This window comes from Rana temporaria, chromosome 9 (assembly GCF_905171775.1).
Source record: "Rana temporaria chromosome 9, aRanTem1.1, whole genome shotgun sequence".
Classification (NCBI taxonomy): domain Eukaryota; kingdom Metazoa; phylum Chordata; class Amphibia; order Anura; family Ranidae; genus Rana; species Rana temporaria.
The window spans coordinates 86,382,829-86,406,324 of NC_053497.1; the positions used below are offsets into that span (position 1 = coordinate 86,382,829).

The 23,496-nt window shown below is 42.4% G+C and overlaps 1 protein-coding gene across 1 annotated transcript; it reads right to left on the bottom strand.

Annotated features, from left to right (window-relative positions):
• Positions 1–3,579: 3,579 nt before the first annotated feature.
• Positions 3,580–21,836, bottom strand: LOC120913702 (putative defense protein 3). The gene is made up of 5 exons (XM_040323857.1): positions 21,506–21,836; positions 12,453–12,565; positions 8,575–8,690; positions 7,170–7,234; positions 3,580–3,880 (listed from the first exon to the last, which is right to left on the bottom strand). The coding sequence occupies exons 1-5, from the start codon at positions 21,702–21,704 to the stop codon at positions 3,786–3,788; spliced, it is 588 nt and encodes a 195-aa protein (XP_040179791.1). The 5' UTR covers positions 21,705–21,836; the 3' UTR covers positions 3,580–3,785.
• Positions 21,837–23,496: the final 1,660 nt, after the last annotated feature.

Consider the following 23,496-nt stretch of genomic DNA (forward strand, 5'->3'; position numbering starts at 1 on the left):
CAAACAAAGGCTACTGTACCAAATATTAACATTGATTTTCTCAGGTGTTCAAATACTTATTTGCAGCTGTATCATACAAATAAATAGTTAAAAAAATCATACATTGTGATTTCTGGATTTTTTTTTTGATTATGTCTCTCACAGTGGACATGCACCTACGATAACAATTTCAGACCCCTCCATGATTTCCAAGTGGGAGAACTTGCAAAATAGCAGGGTGTTCAAATACTTATTTTCTTCACTGTATGTTGAGGTCAGGAGATTGTGAAGGCCATGGCAAAACCTTCAGTTTACGCCACTTGATGTAATCCCCCGTGGATTTTGAGGTGTGTTTAGGATCATTATCCATTTGTAGAAGCCATCTTCTCTTTAACTTCAGCTTTTTCACAGATGGCATCAAGTTACCATCCAAAATTTGCTGAAATTTTATTGAATCCATTTTTCCTTCTACTCGTGAAATGTTCCCTGTGCCACTGGCTGCAATAAAACCTCAAAGCATGATTGATCCACTCCCATGCTTAACAGTTGGACAGAGGTTCTTTTCATTAAATTCTGTGCCCTTTCTCTCCAAATGTACCTTTGCTCATTCTGGCCAAAAAGTTCTATTTCAACCTCATCGGTCCACAGAACTTGTTTTCAAAATGCATCAGGCTTGTCTATATGTTCATTTGCAAAGTTCAAACGCTGATTTTTGTGGTGAGGTTGTAGAAGAGGTGTTCTTCTGATGACTCTTCCATGAAGACCATATTTGTACAAGTATCTCTTTATAGTGGAATAGTGTACCACAACTCCAGTGTCTGCCAGATCTTTCTGGAGGGATCGTGCAGTCAAACGTGGGTTTTGATTTGCTTTTCTCACAATCCTGCGAGCTGTTCTGTCTGATATTTTTCTTGGTCTTCCAGATCTTGCTTTAACTTCCACTGTTCCTGATGACTGCCATTTCTTAATTACATTCCGAACAGAGGATATTGACATCTGAAAACGGTTTGCTATCTTCTTATAGCCTTCTCCAGCTTTGTGAGCGTCAACTATTTTCAGTTTCAGTTTTCTAGACAACTGCTTAGAAGAACCCATGGTGCTGATTGTTGGGGCAAGGTCAGATGAGTCTGGGCATTTAAAACCTTTGAGATTGACATCACCTGGTCTTCCCAGACGATGATTGAGAACAATCCATGACACTGGCATGTCTCAGCTTTGCAAAGGGGGCAGTGCATGCTTTAAATTCTGCAGGGTGCACAAACTTTTGCAGACACCATTTTTTGGTTTTCTGTAATTTTGAAAGTGTAAATGATGGAAATTAAATCTAACTTTTTTTTTTTTACATATTATAAGAATGTCTAATCTGTAATTTGATGCCTTTTGGAGATTTTTCCATCTTTCCTTGGCTTCGTTATGCACATTAATACAAATTTTTACCTGGGGTGCCCAGTACAAAATAATAACTTCAGCCTCCTGGCTTATACATACAGCAGTGCTGCTCAGGCCTTCCGCTTCAGGCTCTTGTCTGTCTCCTACAGACTAATCCCATTTGCCAACACTGTCCATACAGGTAGCAGCCCCTCACTGCTCTGACCCTCAGACTTGGGTCTCTGGGGTGGAGTTAACCACAGGGGGCGCTGAAGGAGTTAGGGTTCACCTAGTGTGTGTTTACAACTGTAGGGGGGTGTGGCTGTAGGTCTGACATCATCGATCGAGTCTCCCTATAAAAGGGATCACTCGATCGATGCAGCCGCCACAGTGAAGCACGGGGAAGCCGTGTTTACATACGGCTCTCCCCGTTCTTCAGCTCCGGGGAGCGATCGCGAGGGGGCGGCTAGAAACTAATAGCTGCGCCCTTGTCCCGGATCGCTCCCCGCGGGTTATCGACTGCCGCGTGTACTGGGGGGGGGGTCCCGATCGGATCCCCAACCCGCGGAAAGGCGGGGACGTACATGTACGCCCATATGCCTGTACGTGCCATTCTGTGGACGTATATGTACATACAGCGGGCGTTAACCGGTTAAGAACCTGGTGTTGTAGCAGTGACTGATTCTCAAAGGATTACAGACAGTGCTCAGATTAGAAAACTGGCAGTAATATTACCAGCTCTGAGTAGAAGTATAGAGGTAAGCCAGTACTCCGAGTGGGCCGTGTCTGTGCTGAGAAAGCTGTCATGTATGTGACACATTCACGCAGTGTTTTATCCCCGGCCACATTCAGATTTCCTGTCCGAAAGCTAAGGGTGAACAAAGGAGACTGGGATGGAGGTGACGACATTGCACAAATATGACAATGCCCATGTTTGGGAATAATTTGTCACTGGGTGGGTGGAGCCTAAGGAGGCAACAGAGAGACTAGTTCCCCATCATGTCCACTTTAAATTTGATTGACGACACTGCAGTGGGCAGGTTTAAAAGCTGCTGTTGGACTGAATAGAGGCTATTGCTCTCCCCCTGTGGTGTGCTGTCAAGTAAAGCGGACCTGACGGGAAGCTAGTCTGGCAGTTCTCCAGCAGGCCTTCTCCTAATACAAAGCTCCTCAGTCATGTACCTGTCACTGAGGAATATTTAGTAAAACTTTTGCACACAGAATCTGGTTCAGCTGTGCACAGTAACCAATCGGCTTCTAACTTCAGCTTGTTCAATTAAGCTTTGATAATAAAACCTGTAAGCTAATTGGGGCTGCACCAAATTTTGCACCATGTAGATTTAGTAAATAATCCCCAATGTGACAGGTGTAGTGACCAGGGAGGGAGTTGGTACATCAACCCGTTATGTCATATGTAGGGGTGCAACGGATCGTCACCGATCCGTGATCCGAACGGGCCACCCCGTTCGGATCGGCACACCCCGCGATCCGCGGAGCGCTCCGGAGCCTAGGCCTAGGAAAGTCCCCGGCTTCGGCCTATCTCCGGAACGGCGGCCAGTCTGCTGCCAGAGCCCAGCGTGACACGCCTCCCCGGGGAGGCGTGTCACGCTGTGCACTGGGCTCTGGCAAGCCGACATGGAGAGGGAATATTAGCAGAGAAGCACTGGTGTGAGAGGAGGGGGGGGGGGAAGAGCACATTTCAGGGGTGGATTAAAGAGGAAGCAGGTGAGGCTGTTTGGGACTTGTTAAAAGTACAATCTTGATGTTTTTACAGAAAATATATATATATATAGCTGTAAAAACATCAAGATTGTACTTTTAACAAGTCCCAAACAGCCTCACCTGCTTCCTCTTTAATCCACCCCTGAAATGTATGTGTGTGTGTGTGTGTGTATATATATATATATATATATATATATATATATATATATATATATATATATATATATATATATATATACACTTTTTTTTTTTTGGACCAATGAAAACACCATTTTTTTTTTTTTTGCGCTGATCCGAAAATGATCCGATCCGTGACTCCTGATCCGAGGATCGATCCGATCCGTGAGTTTTTTGATCCGTTGCACCCCTAGTCATATGCATAGATACATTAGTCCAAGCTGGACCAATTTAACTATGCATAAAAAATTCACACCTGAAATTCAAACAAACAATGTAATGCACTTGAACGCACATGAATGGTAATAGATTGCTAAATAGTGAATTGGCCCATGGTTTAATTTATCTGTTTAATGACATATCAGGTATTATGAGAATACAACCATGTATAATAAACATTTATTATTTGCTCTGAGAGCAGCACTAAGCCACCAATACCATGTAAAACATCATCTTAAATTCCAGTTTTGGTGACAAAGCTATAATTCTGAAAACCACAGTCGTCAATGTATTGTCTTGTATCTCAGTAATATTTGTTGTTAAAATAGCAGAAACTTAGTAAATTGAAGGAATGTGACTGTGAAAATGGCAGTTGCCCAAGTAATTTCATTTGCACCACTGGTTTCTAAGGAATCTGAAATGACAATAACAGGGTTAAAACATACATTACATGATGGCTTACAGTGAACTTGGTGGTGCCATTCAAGTATTTACATATTCTTATTCAGATGTCTTAAGGATGGTCACTAAACACACCAGGTCCTTCTCTTTGCATTTTCTCTAGCAGTGGGCAGTCCTAAATGGTACAGGGAGCAGCACAGACGTGATGACGTTAGAGACACTTTGTAACATTGCATTGTGGGTGCAGAGTGCTGTGGTGATGCACCCTAAGGTGGCAGGCCCTGCACTCAGTTTTCTGTGTTTGAAGGACGTCTAGCATCTTTCAACCCAAAAAACAAAGAACATCTAATTGCGAACGTTAATTACTGCAGGGGAAGCAAATCTTGAAGCTGGCGCTGTGTTTTTTATTTTTTTAACCAGTTGAGGCAACTTTTAAAAGCAGTAAATTGACTTTAAAGCAAGCCCCCCCACTGACCTCTTTAGCTGCGGCACTCTGGAGCAATTCATTCTCTAAGTTTAAAGCAGAAGCGCTGAACTTGTTTTCAGCTACTCCTTCCAGAGCAGAGCCTGGAGTAAAATATTTGTTAACAGATGTGGTGTGAATGTTTCAGCATAATTTCATAACTGAGGATAATTGGGATGGTGTTTGCTTAATGGGGAGAGGGGATATTTTACATACACGGCACACAAAGTTTTATTACATGTTCACCTGTTGTTTGCTGCTCTATAACAATGTAATTAAGTATTATTAAAGTGCAGAAAGAGGAGCATTCAATCATTGCTTATGCTTGCTACCATCTCAACTCATCCTCGGCTGTGTATGCCCCTTGCTTCCAGCAGTGCTTAACAACATTTTTTGGACACAGTGCAGCCATGTGCCCCCTCTAATACCTATCCTTATAATAGTCTAATAACTGCAACAGCCAGACATGCTATGTGAACCATATATAACACACAAGCCCTGCCACTATATTGTGTTGGCCTTTACTGTTTTACTTTGCCACCATTACTATATCTCTACCGATTATGGCTGCTGCATGTATATTGATTTATTATATTTCCACAGATTTCATGCATCTTTCCAGCCCTGTTCCCAGACTATGGAAATAAACTTTACTAACATCTAAATCTGGTTTCAATTTCAAAATATTCTGCCTCTAATACCTGCAGGTAAATTTACTAAAGCTAGCCATACGCTGATCGCAACGGGGATCGGATACATTTTGATCAGTGTGTGGCAATCCCAGTTGGACCGAAACTACGGTAATCATTTGGTTAGCATCTGTTGAAGGGACATGTTAGAAAGTTTCTTCTGATCAGCTACTGTAGCCACTGATCAGAATATTTTGACAGCATCAGGTACAGCTATCAGGATACAAGGTCCCAGTGAGGAGAATTCCTCTATCCATACTGTTTTAAACATTTTTTGTCATTTAACCCGTTGGGGTGCTTTGCGTTTTTAGTACGGCAAGGGAAGGCTAGAACTCCTTTTAATTGCTAGTTGGGTTTCTGTTGGAGATTTTCCCATACAATCTTTCTCACTCGAAGTAGAGCTTTCTATTTTTCTCCAATCCAGGTATGGTCCGTGTACATTTCTGATTGTAGTTACTCACTTTGTAGTCTTCCCATTAAAACTCTGAGGGCCACAGACAGGGTAATTTCTTTAAGGTGGGGTAATTGCACTTCAGAACTCAGCTGCTGTACATGTGGAAGGATCAGTACAACCCCCTGTAACCGTCTTACACTCCCAAAGAATCCGACGTTGTCCTGCTGTAATATGCTACTGAACACTGGGTCCTGTGCTGCCATCTTCCTCCTGCCTGCTTTGTTGTTAGGCTGCATTCACACCTGAATGCGGCGTATTGTACCGCGATTTGTCGCGACAAATTGCGGCGTTTTGTCCCGCGATTTGCGGCGACAAAAACGCGGCATTTTTTAGCCTACAATACGCCGGAGGGGTGATTTTACATTGTCGGCTATGCCGAACGCCGAAGCCGCCTGGAAAAAAGGGTCCAGGACTTGTTTTGAGCTTCAGGCGTTCGGCGTGGAGATGTGAACCATCTCCATAGCCGACAATGTTAAATCACCCCTCCAGCGTATTGCAGGCTGCAATAGCGTGGGGCGTTGGGCGTAAAAACGCCTAGGTGTGAATGCAGCCTTACTGCTATCTGGGCTCTGTAATGCCTCGTACGCACAGCCGGACTTTCCGGGAAAAAAAGTCTGACTGGCTTTTTTCCTCGGAAAGTCTGGCCGTGTGTAGCCTTCATTTAACTTTTTTGTCGGAAATCGGACGGACCTTAGATAGAGAACCTGTTCTCTTTCTTTCCATCGGACTTCCGACGGACTCACGGCAGACTTTTGCACGGTCAAAAGTCTGACTGTGGGTACAAGGAATTACAGATATTTATTCTCACTTCTCACTGCTGATGGTGATTTCATTAGATGAAACATGAGAGAAACTTATTTTTCACATTTATTTGCCATTAAAACAGGCCTTATTTAAAGTGTTCAAAAGAATAATGTTCCATGCTGGTTCATAACTATCCTTAAAGTGTTTGTTACCCCAACATTTCATAGTCCTGATATGTGCCTGCTGTGCAAATGCCTGGTGTTCCTGCCAGTCCCTCTGCTTTCCTATAAAAAATTGACCATACTAGGCAGGAGAACACACCGTGGTCAGTTCTCTAGCTATTCTGGAAACTCGGCCTGCTCTCCTCCAATGATCAGACTTGTCCTGACACACTCCCCTGTCAAGCCATTTACTGGGAAGCTCAGTGTACTGTTGCTGCTCCTCCCCTACCTATTATGCAGCTGAGAACAGAAGGAACACAGTTTTTATTTTCGTTCAAGATAGATGGTAGAATCCTCCCTACTTTGTATTCTAACAGCAGGGAGACTTCCCGCAGTTTTTTCCAACAGGGCAGTTGAACAGAAGTTGATCTACCAATCAACTTTTGTTCAACTACAGTGGCCATACATGGATCAAAATTCAGCCTTTCCCTGCTGAACCAGCTGAAATTTGATCCATGTATGGCCAGCTTTAGATTCAAGTCTATAGTGCAAATGAATAGAAACTAATTGTCGAATTGAACTTGGATTGGTAGATGTCCACAAAGGAAATGTTTTATTTATTTTAAAGTACTGTATTTATCTGCGTATACCGCGCGCCGGCGTATAACGCGCACCCCAAGCTTAGAAGGGAATTTTAAGGACTTTAGATAAGGCTCATTGTAATCCCCATTGAAAGCACAACTGTTTATTTCATTGCTTCTTTTCTACGTATATATTACTACAATACTCACACTGATATAAAATTGCAGACTGGATTCCAAGCCAGTATTTATCATATGCCTCGGCTACAGTTGCTCTAAAAAGAAACAAACAAAAAAACATGGTTGTAAAATAGAAAACACATTAGGCCACTCTGTATAATGAAACAACCTAGATGAATCGAAATCTGGCTGGCTCAGCAGGGACTGGTTGATTTTTAATCAAACGTTAGCCTTTCCCATTCAGAGAAATTAATTTAACGATCAACTCTTCGCATACAAAACTGGTAGAAATTTTTCACTAGATCAGCGCATGCCCCCGATTGGCTAAATTTGCTGATCAGTGTATCCTGACAGCGGAGGAGTCCCTGCTGTCAGAATAGAATAGAGCAGTGGAGAGGATTCCTTCATCAACCTTGAATGTGTGGATGGGGGGAATCCGTTTGATAGATTATCAAATAAGGTTACCTAAGGGCAATAACTTTGTGTTTACAAATTATCCAGAAAACAATAAAAATTATGGATTTTTTTAAATAAAAACACTATAGTTTGAAACAATCAGTAGATCCAAAAAAATTGCTAGCTGAAATCATATGCAAATTTTAACTTTTCAAGTTTGGCTCGGTTTCCTTCTAAACTTTCCCTTATACAAACAGGGAAGCAGGGGGAGGGAGGGCAAAGAGTGAGTTTTAAAGGAAAAGTGTGGATTGCATTAAACTTGGAGCCTACATTTTTTATTTTTAGTTTTGGATTGCGTAGGGAATGGTTAAAGCTGAACTCGAAATTCAGCTACTTTATAAATTGTTCTGGATCCCGGGAGCATAAATATCGATATACTTTTGTCGCTCAGACGCTGGACCCTCTGGTCTCAGTTCTTGTGACATACAGCTGCTGTTTCCCACCCTTCCCCTCCTCCGGCCCAATCACAGAACACTAGCTGAACTCCCAATTTTTTTTCCTATACAAAACGAAAACAAATGTTTTCCATAAACTCCAGGGTGCCAGATTGTGTTTGATATGTTGGATATATGACATATACATTTTTACCTTGAAAGGTAACCCCTGCCTATACATTTTGTAATCATTTGATTAATCTAGTTGCCCAGGGGTGTGACAGATTTACATTAAACTTTCATATCAGAATTTGGTCTTTTTTTTTTAGAGAGACCTCAATTATCAACAATCGGAGGGAAGCTTGTCAATATTCTGATTATTGAACAGCCCATTGACAAATTATGTACTTTAATAAATTCATCCATGCCTGTGGTTTATGACGAAGTTCACTTTGAATGAGCTAAATTTCCTGAGTGAGTAATTTACATGCTAAAAAAGAGTAGGCAAATATTGAAAGTTGCAGAAATTGGCAGAGTGATGCCATAATAACATGAAATATTTTTCTGATTATACCTGAAATGAATTGTCACTTGCCCTTACTTACATGAAGAATAAGACAGGTGGAGATCCGGAATCTGGTGGCATCCATAAGTATGTTGTAGATTGGTCCTTTAAGTTAGTGTTGGCATGCGTAATTGCACCAACAGGATTTTTTGGACACTAAAAATAAACAATAAATAAATTAATAAATAATTAAAATAGTAGCAGCGTGATGTGGAACACTTGTGACAGGCAAGTTGTTTGATCCAACAGTATTCATAGATCTGTATACACAGTAGTGCTTTGCATCAATGTTGACCCTGCAAACGCCTTTTGTCACATGGCTCATATTCTATGTTAACATTCACATCACCAATAATGGCTGCTAAATGCAGAGGAGTTACCGTACATGAGTATACCATACCTTCAAGCCTCAAATCAAGGTTTCAACATTGCACATAAATGAGGATGTGGGGCCCTCAATGGCAGCTTTTAGGCACCCAGTAGTGAAAATTGTCCGGTACTAGAAAGCTGTCATTTTACTAAGAACGAACCCCCCCCCCCCCTTTAAAATATCTCATTTAGGACACACAGCAAAATTGAAAACAGTTGCAAGAGCACTTCTATATGTTTTAGTTAGCTGGGTAGAAATAACGATCAAAAAGCAGATCACATCATAGAGGGACTGCTTGTATATATTGCCCCATAGAAATCATAGAAATCAAAATACTCTAATAGTATATTGAAAAATGTAAGGCTATGCAGGCTAAGTCATATTAACTGAATTGACCTCTGTAGATGACATAGAATAATGTTGTGCATAACAGAACTGAAGAAGAAGAAGTTAGGAATAGGGTTAGTGAAAATATTATCAGAAACACTCAATGCCAAGCTTCACCTGCAAAAGCAACAACATTTGAGGAAGGGAGAGCATGCTGTGTAGTGACAACAGCTGAGGAGACCGGGGTCCTTTCCTGGATGTGCCTGGATGACTGGCTTTCAAGACCTTTGTAAGAAAGTATGACTGCGATTTATGTTATACACCGATGATAGTTGCTGCAGTCTACCAAAGCAAGAGACTGTGGGCCGGATTCAGATAGATTTGTGTATCTATCTGCCGGCGTAACGTATGGGTGTAAGTTCTGTATTCAGAAAGAACTTGTGCCCTTAGTTACGGCGGCGTATTGTATGCGTGGCGGCGTAAGCCCGCCTAATTCAAATGGGGATGTTGGGGGCGTGTTTTATTTAAATTTGACTTGACCCCGTAAAATATCCCAGTGTGCATTGCTCCAAATTACGCCGCAAGGACGTATTGGATTTGACGTTAACGTAAATGACGTAAAGCCGTATTCGCGAACGACTTACGCAAACGATGTAAAAATTTCACAACTCGGCGCGGGAACGACGGCCATACTTAACATTAGCTACGCCTCATATAGCAGGGGTAACTATACGCCGAAAAAAGCCGAACGTAAATGACGTAAAAAAATGGGCCAGGAGGGACGTACGTTTCTAAATCGCCGTATCTACCTAATTAGCATATTCCTTGCGTAAACATATGGAAGTGCCACCTAGCGGCCAGCCTGAAATTGCAGCCCAAGATACGACGGTGTAAGACACTTACACCTGTCGGATCTTAGGGATATCTATGCGTAACTGATTCTCTGAATCAGGCGCATAGATACGACCTCCCGCACTCAGAGATACGACGGCGTATCAGGACATAAGCCGTATCTTGTTTCTGAATCTGGCCCCGTGAATTCACCACAAACCAAGGATCTTAAGAAGACTTTGGAATATCTCCCAAACGCGTCTGGGGGGCACGCAATGACGTCACTATGCCGTTTGAAGAGGAAGGGCCTCTGTACTTTGCCGGCCAGCAAGTTTTATGCTTTTAGAATTCCATGTTTTTGTAAGTACAATACTTTTATCCCCATTAAACCAGTTAAGCCGTTATTACCCTATTGTCCTTCTCCTTCCTTTTTACGTTGTTCCAAACGCAATACAGAGCTTGTGGTACAGTGAAGGAGTGTATGATTTGCTGGAGAAGCATCCTGGGTGTTGGTCTGTGTCCTGATATCACTACTCTGCATGCAAGCTAAAGGCCGCGGCTGGGTTATAGCCGAATGCGAGTCTATGCTTGCTTTCTGGTAAGCAGCCATTTGATTTACGGTGGTGGGCACTCCATTTGTATCAAGCACTGCAGTGTCATCATGCAAGAGTTATGGATTATTGTATAACCTATGGTCTTTTCTGATTTATGGGTTTATTGGTGTATGTTTATACACAAATTTTGATGATCTTAGGGATTGTTATATAATTGTTATAATTTCTTAACATTTTTATGTCATCCTAAGGACTGATGTGAACTTTCCAGTATTATTGGCGCAGTTTTTTTCTGTTTATAACAACATTTTAATATGCCTCAAAAGTGAGATAAAATATGTGAGGTATAGCATTTCTTCTTGTATAAATCCTAGACTATGGGGTTTCATTTTTTTAAGCATCTTTGTGAAAAAGATAGGAGTTTTTGGGAACAGTTGAAAAGCAAGTAGCTAGAATAATAAAAGGCTTTGACAATATCGTTTCAACGCAAGTAGACAAAAAAAAGGTATGTTCCCTTTGAAGAATGGCAGCTTAATTAATATCTTTAAATATTTACAGGAAAAGTACTATAAAAAAGATAAGGGGTTTGGAAGCCTGTAGATTTTACCATGGGTTTTGGAAAAGGTTCAGTAAAAAAATATTTAAGCTATGAAAAACCTCACTACAAAAAGAAGAAAAATCAATTATCAGCAGGTCTTCCCATTAGACTACCTTCAGAAAACAGCAGAAGGGGGCTGAGACAAGACCAGTCGCCCTACACATGAGAGAGCATCAGTGACCGGTCTTTATTACAGGAAGCTCCTGCAAAGAGGAAAATATATTGGGCCGGATTCACAGACAACTTACACCGACGTATCTGTTGATACGCCGCGTAAGTTGTAGTATGCGCCGTCGTATCTATGCGCTGCATTCAGGAAACCAGATATGCCTGAATTTCTGCTTGATCCGACCAACGTAAGTCTCCTTACGCCGTTGTATCTTGGGTGCATATTTACGCTGGCCGCTAGGGGCGCTTCCGTTGATTTACACGTCGAATATGTAAATGACCTAGATACGCCGATTCACAACCGTACTTGCGCCTGTTGCAGTAAGCTACGCCGTTTACGTAAGGCGTACGTCCGGCGTAAAGTTATCCTTCATAAAGCAGGGGTAAGTCATGTTAGGGTATGGACGTCGGAACAGCCGTCGGATTTTTTGTCCTTTGCGTAAGTTGTACGTGAATGGGGCTGGGCGTAGGTTACATTCACGTCGAAAGCATTGAGCCGACATATCTTAGGGAGTATTTGCAACGTGATTCTGAGCATGCGCGTGCATGCGCCGTTCGTTCGGCCATGCATTTACATGGGGTCACGCTTCATTATAATACTACACGCCCACTGCCTTGCTACTTTGAATTAGGCGGGCTTACGCCGGCCATTTTACGTTACGCCGGTGCAAGAAAGGGAGCAAGTGCTTTGTGAATACAGTACAAGCCTCTCTATGTTACGTCGGCGTAGCGCATATCAGATGCGCTTCGCCGCTCTAAAGATACGCCGATCTCTCTGAATCTGGTCCATTGTATTTCACACTGGATTTCTGCTCAGATCTCATACATAAAACACACCAAGATTCAGGTAAAAATATACATGTCTATTTGCTTATGCCAGAGTTCAGCTCAAATTATTTTGATTGAGTACTGGATTAAAGTTTTTTTGTTTTTTACATTAGGATATCCGGTTTGTTGTTAGTTTGATACAATCAAAGCATACAAATGAAATAGACTGCCAAGACTGACCTGGGAATGGATTGCTTCAGGCAACTATAATACAGTATATAACATTTTAAATGATGGATTACCGCTAATATTTTGGTGTTGTTTGGAGGCTGCAGCCATTTTCCAAACAGAGTGGTCTGTGCAAAGGTCCGTGCTTCTAGCAGGATCCCCCTGTAAACAGGGCCGACTATCTGAACTTGAAAGTGGAAAAAAGATCAGATTATAAACATGCAACCATTAGAAATGAAACATCTGCAATTAAATGCATTTATTAACAAAGTCCATCTGCTGAGTGGCTGTAATTATTTGATCTGCATTTCATCTTGTGTGGCTGTATAGCCACTTACTAAATCCCTATGTGTGTCATTCTTCCATACTACAAGGCCCTAAAGGACCCCAGTATGAGACTGATTTTTGGACCACTTAATGCGCACACTGTTGGCGCTATATACAGTAAATCCTGTATAATAATAATTTGCCCAAAAATAGCCTTTACAATACCCTGCACTCCCTCAGTGTTCAGATGATGCTACTAGAGTTAGACAGCAAACACCCCCTTTCACTTCCCCAGTTTAAAGAGAAAATGGTAGACAATTCTGAATGTCTCACTGCCAGACAAGAGGTGGCAAAGGTGCTTAGTTCTAGAGGTCGACCGATATGGGTTGTTCTCTGGCTGATGCCAATATTTAGAAATCGTGGCGGCCGATATCCGATATATGATGCCGATTTTTTGGGCTGATATGTTAGGCCGATTTTTAATTCCCCCCCCCCCTTCATCTCATAAAATCTAACAGTTAGACCCCTTTCACACTGGGGCGTTTCTTCAGGCGCTTTTGGGCTAAAAATAGCGCCTGTAAAGTGCCTGCAAAAACGGCTCCCCTGCAGTCTCAGTGTGAAAGCCCGAGTGCTTTCACACTGAGGCAGTGCGCTGGCAGGATGTTAAAAAAAAGTCCTGCAAGCAGCATCTTTGGAGCGGTGTATACCGTGATTTGGATTTGCCATGATTCACTGCTATAATCTGTTAAAATAAGCAGAAACAAACAGAGACACACACACACACACACACACACACACACACACATACACAGCTTCTTGTGGTCTGGAGCTGAAGTGCACAGCAGCTGAGGATGCTTAGACTGGGAGTCGGATTTCAAGCTAGCACTCACTCCTGTAAACCACCACAGCCTGTAACCTGATCTGCTGTTAATGACCTCTAAGGGAAAACATCTGTCCCCCCCATGCTTGGAGCAGATTGTACAAGTTTTAGACCATATACAATCCAATCGAATTGCATCGTTTTTCTCATTTTTAACTCTTTTTCAAAAATTTTAAAACATATTTGGTTTGTACATCTGCCAAAAATCATGTACACCACATTATAACATGACATTCCTTAACTTCCAATAGCGACAAAAGATCGCTTAGAGGACAAATCTCATGAAATCCACTGACCAGTCCCTGCGCATGAACCGACCATTGTTTTCTACTGATAAAGTCACTCATAATTACTCACAATCTATATTTTATCAGAAATGTCATTTTATAATAACTTTTAACACTTGTTTATTTTTTAATTTTATTTTTACAATTTTTATAATAATATTTTTTTATAAAGTTTTTTAGATTGAACATAACTTTCATATTTTAATATTTTTCTCTGGGGAACCTTATAATAAACCAAACCCAAGTTTAGAATCTGTTGTAAACATTGCTCAAACCTCAACTTATTAATTCTTACAACCAGATCTGTAGGATTTCAGTTAAACATAAAATACCATGTTGTTTACCATTTACTGAATTGTATACAATTCTTCACACAATCTCAATCAACAATTTTCCCATTAAACCTTTGTTCTAATCCCATGCATGTTTTGACATGTCATAATACATTTTCAGTTGTTGGAGTAAACATATTCATAAACATTTACAGGCAGAATTAAACTTAATTATCTCATTAAAGAACTTCTTTACACTCTGACATTAATTAACTAATTACCCCATGTAACAAGGACCCCCCTTTGAGATATTCCAACCCACAAACCCCAGTTGTCACAATCCCATGTATTTGAAAAAAGATATATAATTTCATTTAGATTTGGGCGGCACAATCCATAATATCACTCATCTTCCAGAGAATATTTTCGAAGGAACCTCTTAATCATCACCCAGGGGATATTGGTAATTATCGGTACCTACATCAGGAATGCGAGAAAAAACTCGTACACGAATATTAGTTACCTATTTTCAAAAGCGGTCACATAATCATAGCTCATAACAATCTAATCTAGAGACTGTCTCAAACAAGATTTCAGAAAGGGATAATGTATTGAATGCTCCCCCCTTGGGGCCACTTACCCACTTAACCCTGAGGATGGCATGGCACAGCATGTGGAATAAAACCATTTAAATGTACTATGTAAAATGTTCTACTGTTCCAATGTGATACCCAGAATCTCCTCATCCCTCATTTGTGACTTGTGAACGCAGCTTCTGTAGTCATGAACGCCAGGATTTACACACTCTCTCTACCGCTTTTGGGCACCCCATGAGGTCAAGGAATTGAGGTCGGGGCACACAGGACAGCATATGAGCGGATTCTACCTTCAGGTAGGTCTGCCACTCCCATCTACATCATTCTCCTCCCTTACGTGTCTGTCCAGCGAAGTGGCATTGTAGTTACCCCCCCCCTGGACAGACTAAGGAGGGCATGAAGAAGAAGGCCCGTGGGCCGGAGGGCACAGAATCCAGTATGGGCAGCGGGCAGCGGGCAGGAGGCGACACCATATGCGTTCAGAATGAGGCAAAGCCTTCAGCAGGGAAGAGCATCCGGGCAGGCCCATGCTTCCTCCAGCGGGGCATACAGTTGGGCAGAACGTGAGGGGAAAGAAGGGGCACGGCCTCAAGCAGTCGGGCGGGGCCCATGCTTCCAGCAGGCATCGTGGGCAGAACATGAGGGAAACGAAAAGACAATAATAGGCCCTGGGTATCACATTATAAATTTCAAAACTGGCAAAAAGCCCTCTATGTATCAAGTCAAAATACAGTGCATGGCATCGTCAGTGTAAGTGTAAGTGGGCAACCCAGATGGGACAGGTCCCCACAGAACACGCATTCAATCCATCCGATTAAAAGGATAAAAAAAAACGGGACGAAATAATTCACCTAAATTAATTCTCTGTAGAAGATTTTAACTGTAAAATAAAGACTTAACAATTGCTTATTATGTGCATCAAATGTCTGTTCCATATTTTTTAAACCTCAGGAGAAATATCCCATTATTTCTAGTTAAATCGAATTATCTGATAAATCAGCGTACAATGTAACAGGCATATTCAGACCAATTTTAATTGTACAGAAACAGTTGCAATATCCCAAGTCAACCTTTTGTTAAAAAAAACTCTGTGTTACAAAAAAAACTGTCTCCTAGGTTGTCGTCCCTGGGGGGGAAGAGGGGGGCTATCCTCCAACTTGCAAATGTGGCAGAGCTCAGGGCGGGCAGGATGCAGGGGTCTGGACCTCCCACATTCCTCACACACCCAGTTCTATCCCCCCACCAGGGAGGGGGCAGGAGTATATATTATATCAGGGAGGCATCCCAGAAATATAAAAAAAAACAGCAAAAATAATAATAAGAAGAATTCATTCACCACTTGCCAACAAGGAATTGGGAAAAGGGATCAATGAATTTCAATGGGAAGAAGAAAAAAAAAAAGGGTTGAAGAAAGGAGAAAGAAATAAGAAAGAAAGAGTTCGATTCCAGCACAGAGTTGAGAACCCAAACGAAAAGTGCATGCAAAGAAAGACACCATAAGTTATATGTTACAGACACAATGTACCATTAGACGCAATCAAATCACTTCTAGCACAGTCAGTACAATCAGCATGCTACATAGAGGGAGGGGAAGATAGGGGGCTGTGTAGTAGGCAGCAAAGAAAGGGTTGGACGGGAGGATCTAAGAAGAAAATGGTGGAGAGGGGAGGAGCTATGAAAAAAGAGCGGCAAAGATTTGGAGAAGACGGGAGGATCTAAGAAGAAGATTGCGGAGGGGGGGGGGTGGCTATGAAAAAGGGAGAAGAAAGGGAGGAGCTAGGAAAAAGATGGCAGAGGGGGGAGGAGCTTTTCAGAAAAGGCGGGAAAAATCTAAAGCCAAAGAAAAGCAAAATGGAAGACGAAGAAGAAGGGGAGTCAGAAGTTATAAAGAAAAACGTCAGACTTCTGTAGATGAAAAACAAAAGTCAGTGCCAACAGCAGTCAATACATACAACAAGAAAGCCAGGTATTCTATTCAGTCAAACACAGTTATCCAGCATAATAAAAACACATACATACTGAGAAAGACAAAAGGATCATCCCAGCAAAAAAAATTAACTAGGAAAGGCACAGAAATGAAAAAGTTTCCTGTTCAGACTGCAAAGAGTTAAGACTGCTAGGCAGAAAACCCTTAATTGGTATCCAGCTGTGATGAAAAGCAAAAGGTTTCAGGTCACAAATTAGCACAGTTAGCAGAACAAGAAGCCAGACACAGAATTTAGCAGCCTTTGTCCAGATAAAGGGTTAAGTAAGCTAGCTATTGCAAGCCAGCTGTAACAAAAGGCAGAAGTGTAAGGGAAAAAGCAATTTAAGACACACAAATGTACACAAATAGCCAGCTAGCAGAAGCCACACAAAAACGACCTCCTCCAGCTCAGCCCCCACCTTTCCTAGCACAGGGAAGTTGAGTAAACAAAAATCCCCGCGTTATTCAAAGCAAGGACAAAATGTGGAAAAGCTGACTCAATATCTCACCACAGACATACTCAAATAAACCCCAGAATCCCAGTTCCCCAATTAATCTAAACAAGGAATCTAAACAAGGAGGTTTGGAATATTTTTACACAAGCATAAAATAAAACAAACCCATATCTTCGCAGCCAACTTCCTTAGAGCTGTCCCAGGCTCAACCCAGCCAGCATGCACTCCCCGTGCACACCCCTTTATCACATCGGCTTAATCCGAGACGATGCACGACCAGTACCTTAACTTAGTAGGCCGATTTCACACACAGTCAAACAACCCACAAGCTCACCCTTCTACACACAGGCAGCAAACAACCCACAAGCTCACACCCTTCTACTCAAGCTACTCGCACCCTTCTACTCACAGGCAGCAAGACACCAAAAAAAATTAATAGCAGTGAATCAACACAAACCGGGGTTCGCTTCTGGACCAGAATTATACCGTCTGTTTCAAAGGCTCGGAATTTGTAGACAAACTAGATGGGAACAGAGGCCGTCCAGCCTGTAACACGGTGTAAGGGAGCCAAAAAAAACTCGCACTTACCGTGTTTAGGGGTTCATGACGCCCCTTTCAATGGTAGACGGTCCCTCAATTCTCAGCCAGTTTCTTGTGCGTCCACAAAGTCTGTCCTTGAAGTCCAAAAGAAGCACGTTGAGCGTCAATTGATTTGGATTTGCCATGATTCACTGCTATAATCTGTTAAAATAAGCAGAAACAAACAGAGACACACACACACACACACACACACACACACACATACACAGCTTCTTGTGGTCTGGAGCTGAAGTGCACAGCAGGAAGATGAGAGAAGAGAAGAACAGACAGATGCACAGAGATGCAGGGGGTAAAATGTGAGCAGAATGCTGATGGCAATCTTCTCATTCTTAGCTTTATTCTCCTTATGTCGTCACAGAATACACACCCATCAATCCCTCCCAATAACCCTTTACTCCACCCAGTTACCCTCCCATTCTGTTAATCCACATGGCAAAGTCTTTGTTCCATCATAAATGATAGGGGTTTCTCGATCAGAACTGCAAGGATGTAGTGAGGTGGGCTGGAAAGGGGCATGTCCAGGACAGGAGGAAGGATATTCGTTGGGAAATAGTTCCAGCAAATCGCCCATTTTAGAAATCCATACACAGGAAACCAGCACGTTGCCTTTTAAGGGAAAAACAGTCCAGGCTACAAATTCCTTTTCCATCTCCAAAAGGCAGGATGTAGCAAAGTCACAATTTCCTCTTGAAATGATCAGGAATGCAGAGAAGAGTGAATTACAATGGGGGATGGGAAGGCTTTTCCTGTTACAACTGAGGAATCCAGGAGGGAGGGGGGACACAGAGTGAGTGAGTGGATGGAGTTGCTTTTTGATTTCAACAGCTCTCTCTGTATGTCCATCCAAGTTAAAATATACTTTAAGAACATATCTGACAAAATCTGAAGAATCATTTCAAGGAAAATATACACTCCATTTCAGTGGTTCTAATCATAACACAAAAATATTCATTTTAGTTTCACGTCTATCACAACCGCTCCTCCACCGCTCCTGCCCATCGAAATGAATGGCACCGCTGCTGAAGAGCCTGCAAAGCGCTTCTGCAGTGGCGCTACATGAGAGCATTTAACCCCTTCATCGGCCGCTAGCTGGTATATAAGCGCCCCGCTAGCAGCCAAATAGCGCCACTAGAATGACAGTCCAGTGTGAAAGCAGCAGAGTTCCTCTGAATTTTTTTTTTAAAGTCAGCAGCTACAAATACTGCAGCTGTTGACTTTTAATATATGGACACTTACCTGTCCTGTGCGCACGTGATGTCGGCACCCGAAACCGATCTCTCCCTCAGGTGCTGCTGCCACCATCTTCGGTAAGGGAATCAGAAAGTGAAGCCTTGCAGCTTCACTTCCTGGTTCCCTACTGTGCATGTGCGAGTCACGCTGCGCGATCCCACTGGTCCCTGCTATCTTCTGGGACCTGTGCATCTGCCAGAAGACAGCGAGGGGGGGGGGCGGGAGTAGGCTCCAGATGTGGCGTAGGTCACCACAGTCACCACGGTGATCTATGCCCGGAAGAGGGAGCCAATACCTGGATTACACAGGTATCTGCTCCCTCCTCCCCCCTGAAAGGTACCAAATGTGACACCGGAGGGGGGGGGGATTCCGAAAAGCGGAAGTTTCATTATTACTCCGCTAAGTAATAAGTGATACAGAAAATTTCTTACATTTAAACATTTATTTTAAACACAACAAGCCTCCAATCAGTGCACTTGTATGTATAATTTAGATTAAAAAAATATATATCTTAAATACACAAAAACAAGTAATCAAAACTTTTGGACTAAAAAAAACATATGGGCTAATTTTACTGTTTAGTTTTTTTTAAATTCGTTAAAGTGTATTTTTTCCCAAATAAATGCATGAAAGACTGCTGCGCAAATACCGTGTGACATAAAATATTGCAACAATCGCTTTTTTATTCCCTAGGGTCTCTGCTAAAAAAATATATAATGTTTGGGGGTTCTAAGTGATTTTCTAGCAGAAAATACAGGATTTTTACTTGTAAGCAACAAGTGTCAAAAAAGATTAAATGGTTAAACTGAGAACTTCTTCTACACAGAGTTCAGTTCATTGACGTTGAAACATTGTATTCTTTGACTTGGCAGGCTGCCCAGGAGAGAGAAGTCGCTTCCAGGGGAAACTTCTCAGGCAACTTGCATTGACTTCTATTACAGAAGCTTTTTAGCAAGTGGCACTGAAGTTAAAATCGGCTTTCCCAGCAAAATCGGCCGATGCCGATTAATTAAAAAACACCAAATATCGGCCTATATATCGGCCGGCCGATATATCGGTCGACCTCTACTTAGTTCCCAAAACCACGTGGATATTTCAATCCAGGAATATTGCAGCTGCACTCTACAAGTGCAGTTGCTCCGGAGTTTGGTAAATGGGGTAACGCTTCACTTTACAAAGAATACTTAATCACATACAAGGAGAAAAACGAAAAAACACCTTTTTGCTTGCACATGATTGGATGATGGAAGTCAGCAGAGCATCCTCTTATTTACTAAGCTCTGGAGCAGTTGCACTTGCAAAGTGCATAATCTATTTGCCTTTAGTAAATGAACCCCATAACCTTGCCTACTCTATATAATTGCATAGGAAAATGTATTCTTAAAGCATTCCTGTCACTTTAACTACATCCAGGCAGCTGCCCCCTGTAATAGAAGAGGCTGAATTCACCTGTACTGGATGTGTTAGATAGCATGTCTCCCTCTAAACACTGTCATGCCACATACACACGATCAGAATTTCTGATGAACTTTTTTCATTGGAAATTTCGATCGTGTGTGGGCCCCATCGGACTTTTTTCCGTCGGTGTTTAGAACTAGACACACGATCGGAATTTCCGATGGGGAAAAAAAAAAAAACGATAGGAAATTCCTATCTGTGTGCAACTCCGACGGAGAAAAAAACCCACGCATGCTCAGAATCAAGTTGACGCATGCTCGGAAGCATTGAAACTAATTTTTCTCGTAGTGTTTTACATCACCGCGTTTTGGACGGTCAGAATTTAGTCTGACAGTGTGTATGCAAGACTGAGGCCTCGTACACACGACAGAGTTTCTCGGCATAATTCGGCGAGAAACTCGCTCAGAGCCGGATTCTGCCGAGAAACTCTGTCGTGTGTACACTTTCGGCACGATGGAGCCGCCGAGGAACTCGTCGAGAAAATAGAGAACATGTTCTCTATTTTCTCGTTGTTCTATGGAAGCTCTCGGTCCGCCGAGCTCCTCGGCGGCTTCAGGGCTGAACTGGCCGAGGAACTCGATGTGTTTGGCACGTCGAGTTCCTCGGCCGTGTGTACGAGGCATGATGGAAGTCAGCTTCATCGGACTTCCGACGGAAAATTCCATCGGAAATTTTGATCGTGTGTACGCGGCATCAGTCCTGTGATGATGCCCAAGGTTCATTATTTACATTAAAAGACTTATTAAAGTGTTCTTAAATGCTTTTCCTCCTAATTTCAGAACCAATTAGAATTTTCTAAATTCAGACCAGTACAAGATGAATTTTGATGATTTCTACAGATCAATTGTACTAATCATCTAATCATTTACTGTTAGCATTAATCATTTCCACCAAGTGCGTCAATATGTCCTAAGAATTATATTTTAGTATGTGAATCCAATATTGTAACTACAAGAAACACATTTAATGACATCTAATACAGAATGTGCTTTTTTATATAACTGATAGAGAATGAATTACCAAAAAATGTATTCTGCAGGTGTGGTATTATTTTTTTTCTTTCTGAATTCTAATATATCCCACCCATCCAGTGTGAGAGAAAGCATTCCAGCCTACCTTGTATGGGTCTTCCACTCTGGATAGAACTTGAGTTTGTCTTGATTATATATGGGGCAGGCTTAGGTTGGGGAAAGATTCCAACATGCCCCGGCATCATTGTTTCACAGGCAGATATAGGTGCCCCAGTTGGGTAACAGACAGATATGGTGCTGAAAGATAACAGAACTAAGAGGAGCGACAAATTAAGTTGCGCCATTCCTGGAGAGAGATCGGGTTGTGCTGTTTGTATCCTGTTAGTGTTTTAAAGATGATAGAAAAAAGGGAACAGTTCTCTCTGGTATAGCTTCTGATCTTCTGAGCACTTCCTTTAGCTGTACTGATAGTGCAGTGAACTCGTTTTCCGTGACCATTTAAATTCTGTGAAATCAATTATAGTGTGGTTGTTGTCCCCACTTCATGTAAGCATGTACACCATAAAAGGGCCAGTACAAAAAGTAGGGTAAAGTTAATCAGAAGACGAAAAAAAAAAAAAAACATCTTGGTAATTTCTGGATTTACAGATTCCTAATAATAAAATCTTAATATAACATTAAGTAGTGGATTGGGGATCATAGAACCTTCCAGATAGGTATAATAATATTCACGGATATAAAGGCTCTAAATTAACCCGCAAAAAGCCAATGCTTTCGACGTGAACGTAAATGACGCACAGCCCTATTCGCGAACAACTTACGCAAACGACGTAATCAACGAAAAATTTGACGCTGACCCGACGTCCATACTTAACATTGGTTATAGCAGGGGTAACTTTACGCCGGAAAAAGCCTAACATAAACGGCGTATCTGTACTGCGACGGCCGGGCGTACGTTCGTGAATAGGCGTATCTAGCTGATTTACATATTCTAGGCGTAAATCAGCGTACACGCCCCTAGCGGCCAGCGTAAATATGCAGTTAAGATACGACGGCGTAGGAGACTTACGCTAGTCCTATCTTAGACAAATTCTGGCGTATCTGATTCTTTGAATCAGGCGCCAAGATACAACGCCTCACACTCAGAGATACGACGGCGTATCTCCTACCTGAATCGGGGCCATAGTGTCTACAAACTGTGGTATATATACTGCGGGGCTCAAAATTTCAAGTCCTGAGCTACTAGCCAGTCCTCAAGGGTTACTCGCCACCAGTTGCCCCGCCCATCCCCAGCCCTGCCGCTAATTTCGCCCCTAAACACGCCCTCATAAAATTACACTCAATGTTGTATGCAGTATTAAGTTATAAAAGCCTGTGCCCACCAATGCAGCCTGTGTCCAACAATGCAGCCTGTGTCCACCAGGCAGCCTCTGTCCACCAATGCAGCCTGTGCCCACCAATTCAGCCTCTGTAGACCAATGCAGCCTGTGTCCACCATGCAGCCTACCTGTGCAGGGAAGGGGAGGAACAGAAGAGCCACTCGGATGGTGGAACACAGCGATAAAAGCTTTAATTTCAATTGCCGTGTTCCAGCGGCTCAACGTCATGTTCCCTCCTGGAATTAGATGGGTTATCTGTCTATCAAAGTCTCGGGACCAGGAGGAGGGGCTAAATGTGACAGCGACTGGCAGGGGAACACAGCAATTGAAATGAAAGCTGTCATCGCTGTGTTCCCTGTGCTCTGATCATCCGGGCGGCTCTCTTTTCTCTTCCCCTCCACGATCGCTGGACTTCAAGGAATAGGTTGAATGGGAGGAAGGACTCCCATTCAACCCAGGCTGCCGGCGGTACTCCCACCCGCCCCCCCCCCACTCCCAGGAAACCAATAGCTTGCAAGTCCTCAAAATCTACCAGATCCAACTCTACCTCTTCCCCCAGGTTAGAGGGCCTGTAATATACCCCCACTAGCAATTTCCTGCTTACTTCCACCCTTTGGAGTTCCATCCATACAGACTCCACCTCCCCCTTGCCCCATCACTGGTGTCATTCTGCTCTTCTACCCTTAAATCATTCCTGATATATAGACACACCCCTCCCCCTCTCCTAACCTCCCTGTTAGGCATCCCCCTGGATGTT

Excerpts from the sequence above, each read along its gene's own strand:
- LOC120913702 (XM_040323857.1), bottom strand. The coding sequence starts at position 21,704 with ATGGCGCAACTTAATTTGTCGCTCCTCTTAGTTCTGTTATCTTTCAGC. Across the intron at positions 12,566-21,505 it reads GAGTGGAAGACCCATACAAG|TTCAGATAGTCGGCCCTGTT; the intron begins GTAGGCTGGAAT and ends TCCACTTTCAAG. Across the intron at positions 7,235-8,574 it reads CCACCTGTCTTATTCTTCAT|AGCAACTGTAGCCGAGGCAT; the intron begins GTAAGTAAGGGC and ends GTTTCTTTTTAG.